Source organism: Fulmarus glacialis, unplaced genomic scaffold, assembly GCF_000690835.1.
Source record: "Fulmarus glacialis isolate BGI_N327 unplaced genomic scaffold, ASM69083v1 scaffold1607, whole genome shotgun sequence".
In the NCBI taxonomy this organism is placed as follows: Eukaryota; Metazoa; Chordata; class Aves; order Procellariiformes; family Procellariidae; genus Fulmarus; species Fulmarus glacialis.
The window spans coordinates 22,504-28,381 of NW_009221051.1; the positions used below are offsets into that span (position 1 = coordinate 22,504).

The 5,878-nt window shown below is 55.3% G+C and overlaps 1 protein-coding gene across 1 annotated transcript in view; it reads left to right on the plus strand.

Annotated features, from left to right (window-relative positions):
• LOC104079044 (lipase member M-like) overlaps nt 1-5,303 on the plus strand; it is a 5,721-nt gene extending 418 nt beyond the window's left edge. The window contains exons 2-9 of the mRNA XM_009580925.1: nt 364-481; nt 1,072-1,270; nt 1,386-1,495; nt 1,839-1,975; nt 2,289-2,435; nt 3,239-3,310; nt 4,594-4,659; nt 5,070-5,303. Of these exons, the coding sequence (XP_009579220.1) occupies nt 364-481; nt 1,072-1,270; nt 1,386-1,495; nt 1,839-1,975; nt 2,289-2,435; nt 3,239-3,310; nt 4,594-4,659; nt 5,070-5,303 (1,083 nt within the window). The remainder of the gene's footprint in view (nt 1-363; nt 482-1,071; nt 1,271-1,385; nt 1,496-1,838; nt 1,976-2,288; nt 2,436-3,238; nt 3,311-4,593; nt 4,660-5,069) is intronic.
• Nucleotides 5,304-5,878: the final 575 nt, after the last annotated feature.

Here is a 5,878-nt window from a genome sequence, read left to right on the forward strand (position 1 = left end):
GGAAAGAGCCTGAGCATCTCCCTTGCATGCAGCATCTCCACTCCTTACTTGCTCCCCACTGTCCCTCCAGACCCCAGCAGCACCTGCCCCAGGAGTCTGTGTCTTTCTCACCCTGGCTTTTCCTCGCTGCATCCAGCAAAAGGACAGTGCCCCGCACTGGGGAGCTTCCTACCCAGCTGAGCTCTAGTAATATGCTGAAGTTTTGAGGATGGCCTCATTCGGCACGGCCAAGAAACACAACAGTGCTGGTTGATCTCTGCCTTCTCCAGGGCCAACTTACCCTCTGATGTACGTGGGACAAGGTCTGCCGGGAGTCAAGTCAAACCCACCCACCTTTTTCCCCACTGGTTTCTCTCCTTGCAGAGCCAGATAATCCGTTTCCACGGATATCCCAGCGAGGAGCACCAAGTCCTGACGGATGATGGCTACTTCCTGACGGTGAACCGGATTCCTGGTGGCAGAGAGGAGGCTGGAAGCAGAGGTGGGAACTCATCACTCCGAGGTGACGCTTGGCAGGTCCTCTTCTCCTGAGCAGGGAAGGCAAAACGAGGATCATCTAGGCAAAACGAGGATTGCCTTTTCAGAAAGAGGGATGTGACGGGAGCCTGCACTGCGAGGAGCAGGGACAGGAAGAGATGTGGGTCTTCCTGGGAGGCAATTGCGCTTTTCACTGGGCGCTGGTGGGGAGGGAGCACCCTTGAGCTGGGCCTGGGGATGCAGGAGATCCGCACCGTGTTTTGCTGTGTCCGGGACGGGGCAGCATGACCCAGTGAGCCCCAGCACCTGGAGAAGGAGGGCCATGGTGGCTCCTTCCCTGGAGCAATCCACCTGCCCTCGGTCAAGGTTTCCTGACAGCTCAGGGCCAGGGGTGGCAAAAACATTTCAAACGGCAGGAGAAAAAGCACCAGCGGAGAGAAGAAACTGCAGGGGAAGCTACTTTCTCCCCTGCAGAAGACTTTTGATTTGTGATATGAAAATATCACACTCCCGTGGGCTGGAGATGAAGGCAGCTCCTTTCCCATTCCCAGGTACTCCCGTCAAACAACTTTTTTTCTTTCCTGTCATTTCCAGGATCCAGGTTACCTGTGTTGCTCCAGCATGGCTTGGTTTTAGATGGTAGCAATTGGGTTGCCAATTTCCCCAACAACAGCCTGGGCTTCATCCTCGCAGACGCAGGGTACGACGTCTGGATCGCAAACAGCCGGGGCAACAGCTGGTCCCGCCGGCACCTGAACCTTTCTGTCGACCAAGAGGAGTTTTGGGATTTCAGGTGAGGAGGCCCCCAAGGATGGGGCTGGGATGCTGGGCTGCCAGCGCCAAACACCTGATGTCCATGGGAGGTTGGGAGATGGGCATCTCCTCCAGCTTCTCCCCTTGCTCCCCAGCTTCCATGAGATGGCCATGTACGACCTCCCTGCCATGGTGGGCTTCATCCTAAGGCAAACCGGGCAGGAGAAACTGTTCTACGTCGGCCACGCTCAGGGCAACTCTCTGGGTGAGTGAGGAGGAGGAGCGGGCAGTGGGCGGAAGCGGGGTGACGGGATGCCATGGGAGAGGGGCATCAATGTCTGTCCCAAACTGGAGACTGCTGGGGACGGGGCTGCGTTGGCCCATGCGGCCACTTTTCCTAGCTGACTTCTTGGTCCTTCGGAATGGGAGAGGATTGCCACGTCTCGCCCAGCCCTCCTGGGCTGTGCTCACATCCAGGAGCCTTTCATTTTGGTCAGACCCTGCGTCTCAGACGGGATCTGGGATGCGAGGAGGGGATTCAGGTGCTTGGGTCCATGTGGCAGTTGCTTGTAGGACCTCTGTGGTCTCCTGTGGGGTTTTTTTTTCAGGTTTCATAGCGTTTTCGAGCATGCCACAGCTGGCTGAGAAAATCAAAATGTTCTTTGTGGTGGGTCCTCTCTACACTTTTTGTACGAGTAAAGGTCCGGTAGCAAGTATTTTATATCTCCCTGATGTAATGATTAAGGTAAGCGTTGTGTTCTGGTTTTCTTGTCCTAATTAGTTACACAGTTAGTAATTGATAGGCGAAATCAGGAAGCAGAGTTGCTTGTGCCACGGGGGCAAACCTCCCCCGGAGCTCCCACCCCTCAGCTGGGTCAGTGCCGCTGGGATGGACGGGGAGATGGGGAGGCGTCCGGTGAGGGGGGGTTAATGTGCCCAGATCTCCCCCCTGCAGGGGACAGGAGAAGCCACCGATCCTCCTGAGATGCCGGGCTGGCTACCCCAGCGGCGTCAGCACCAGGCAGGGACCGACCAGCCGTGTCCGTGCCCCGTGGCAGGTGATTTTCGGGAGGAAAGAAGCAGCTCTGCTGGCACGGGAGCCGAGAGCGGCGGTGGCCAGGGCGTGCAACTGCTGGCTGCTCAACAGGCTCTGCACAGACGGGCTTTTCCTCGTTGGAGGATTTAACCGGAAGAACTTGAACATGGTAGGCACTTTTCTGTGTGAGTGATTTTGGCTGACCAAATAAGCAATGTCATAATGTCACCGTGGGTGCCACATCTCATTAGGGGCTGGGTTACTTAGCAATGATACTGTCATGGGGCAGGGGCACTGAGGATGAAAATGATGAGGCAAGAGATTTAAAATGGTGGGTTCTTTGGGTCCCCGTTGTCTCTGTTGGTAGCTCAAACAAATGATGAGAAAGAAATCCAATCTGCAAGCTTGTGCAAACTAATTCTGAAGAGTTATCTCGCTCTCGGGTCGTGCTATTGAAAACGAAAGGCTCATTTTGAGATGCTGTTGAGTCCAGCGTGGTCTTTTAGCTTTGTACAACCCGCCTGGACACACAGCGCAGGTCTGTATAGGCATGAGAGCACGCTGAGTTGTTCACTTGCGTTGTCTTGAAGTGGACGTTAGTGGAAGGGCAGGCGAGATAGCAACACCAAAGCTCTGATGTGGCAAGGTCCTGGTATTGCTGTTGACGACAGCTTGACCTAAAGACGAAAGTGGGATTTCTGCTGCCAATCGCACTGAGGTGCCCTAAGGCACTAGTGTCTGTGACTGAGAAGTCGGGAGGCTGGGTGGGCCCTCCAGGCACAGAGGTCATGTTGAAGCTGTTCCTCAGTGGTTTCCCCAGGGGAAGGTTCGCTGCATCCTGCTTTGGGGCAGCTTAGGCAAAGCACACGAAGAGCAGACTGGATGACAGCCAAGCGCTGTCGACTTTAGCCTCAAACAAACGTGAACTCCTGCCTGAGTATCGTTTGCAACAGGACTTTCTTTTGCTGGCAGAGCCGAACAGACGTGTACTTATCGCATTTCCCGGACTACACATCCACTAAAAACTTCCTCCACTGGGGCCAGGTAGGGATTCTCCTGTTCGTCGCACCTGGTAACCCAGTGGTCGTTCCTGGGCTGGCTGGGTTGATGCTCTGCCACATTGCTCCATTCACCGTGTGGACAGACATAGTGGCAGGACTGGTGAAGCATCCCCTCTCCCTGTGTGTCCTTGGAGGCCACACGGGTCCCTGCCATCAGCCTCCCCATGGGTGGGCTTGCTCAACCTCCGCCTGTTGTAAACAACCCACCCTTGAAAGGGACCCCCTGAGCACCAAAACCCCAGGCCTGGGGGACGTACGAGCCACCCTGGTTCCCTGGTGCCACCCCTGCCCTGCCAAGGCAGCTCCCAGCTCTGTAAACACCTACGTGTCACCCCCAGTGACGGCCTAAGGACGTGGTCATGGCAAAAGCTGAGACCCCTGCTGCAAGAGCACATGACAGTCCATTGCCAATCACAAAGTGAGCCTAGAGGGATGGAAAAAGCCAGTCTCTTCAGCTGAATTTGTCCAACATCCATACGCTTCTTCCTCCAAGATGAAGATATTTTAGCATAAACAGCTGGGGAAAGTGCAAGCCAGCAAGACTCTAATTTGGAAATACAGGTGGCTAACAAGGGGGGAAACCAGGAGGGCGGTCCTGGACTGACAAAAATTGCACCAGGTCCACAAGAATAAATCCTCGTTGGATTGTCCCTTCCTTCAGAGAGTAAGATCATTAAGTTAATTGTAATTCAAGCATAGTCTGAGTAGTCGTGGTGGGTATCTTGAGACTAGGAGAGTGGATGCACCTTGCCTTCCTTGCTGGCTACGAAGAGTTCAGCCATGGTTCATCACCTCCTTGGCTGGCAGACACGGTCACGCTGCCTCAGGGACGCCTGAAAAGCTGCACAGCGCTGGCAGCTCTCGGAAGACCTAACATTTGTTCTCCAAACATTGCCCAAGAGAAACTCCCCACCCAACCAGGTGACTTGCACTCGGTCAGTCCATTGTAAACAGTTGAGGTTGTCCACCGAGCACTGCAGGACAGTGGATGAGTCCTTCTCCCTGCCGCCGTGGCAGAAACCAGATATGCTCAAAGACAGCCCGAGTGACCACACCCTCCATCTGCTTTGCCCAAACCCCCCGCTGGGCCAGCTGCCCCACTGCTTTGCCGCCCTGCTGTGGGTCCCAAGGGATGGGCAGCTGCGGACACCAGCCCAGACAGGGAGGTTGTGCCAGGGCAGAGACCCTGCCGCTGCACTTTCCCCGTGGTGGGGCTGCTCTAAGGGGTTAACCCTATGGGACGAACCCTTTGCCTCTGCCTTTCAGACTGCCAAAACCGGGGAGTTCAAGCAGTTTGACTACGGGGAGAAGAACCAGGAGAAGTACAACCAGGTAAGCAAGGGGTGCCTCTTGCCTGCGAGGATGAAGGGATGACTTGGTTGTGCTAAGAGAAGAGGATGAGATTGGCCGAGACCGGGACGAAGGTACCCTGTGCATCCTGCACCCACGAGTCTTGTAATTCCCTGGGTGTCGGGGGCCTCCATGAACACTCAACCATTCGGTCCCATTTTGGCCAGCTGGTGCCGACCCAACCTTTTGGGTTTTTGTCCGCCCCTGGTGGGACAAGTCCCGCGGGGATCTCGCAGGACACATTTGCCCCACGTCACATTTGTTCATGTTTCCAAAATGTATGTCCCAGGAGGCGAATGCCCTGGCACTTTCAGCAGCTCTGATGGCTAAAATCCAGCTGACACCTTTCTACTTCACCTTCCTTTGAATCACCGGATTATTTTTCTCCTCAGACTTCGCCGCCCTTTTACAGACTAGAAGACATGACGGTGCCGACCGCCGTGTGGAGCGGTGGGGAGGACTGGATTACCTCTCCTGCGGAGACCCAGCGCCTGCTCTCCCGCATCACCAACCTCGTTCATCACGAGCACTTCCCCGACTGGACCCACTGGGATCACATCTGGGGCCTGGACGCCCCTCAGCGCATGTACAGGCAGATGGTCGCTCTGATGGAGCAAGATCCATGAAGGGTCCACGTGCTGCCCCGGGATGGAGGAGCCGCCCGTTCCCACGCCCTGGGGATGACTGGCTTTTGTACCAGGATTGTCACCCTGCTCTCTCCTCCCTAGAAACATCTCCTGTCACCCTATTTCCCTCCCATTTAGGGAGCTAACACAGTCTTGTGATTTCTCTCTGCCTTCTGTGACTACAGAGTGCCCTGGTGTTTTACCCTCCCAGCTTCTTCCTGGTGCACGGTAATATTTCTTTCCCTTGTTTTTCAGAACTGTTGAAGCAATAAACTCCCATGCTAAAACCCAGTCTGACTCTTCCCTTGGTGGGCATCACCGAGGCGGTGCTGCAGGGCAGCCGTGCAGGACTTAGGGGCATCCCAGCTCTGGGCATTAGAAGCCCCTTCCCGTAGACCCGTCTCACATCTAGCCCTCTGGGACATTGCAAGGGGCAGGCAGGGCTCTTCCAACCTGCATCACGCCAACACATGCGGCTTTGCTCTTCCCTCTCTGCTGACAACCACATCCTTGCAGCGGCGTGGTCACGCATGATCATAGAATCACAGAATCATTAAGGTTGGAAAAGACCTCTA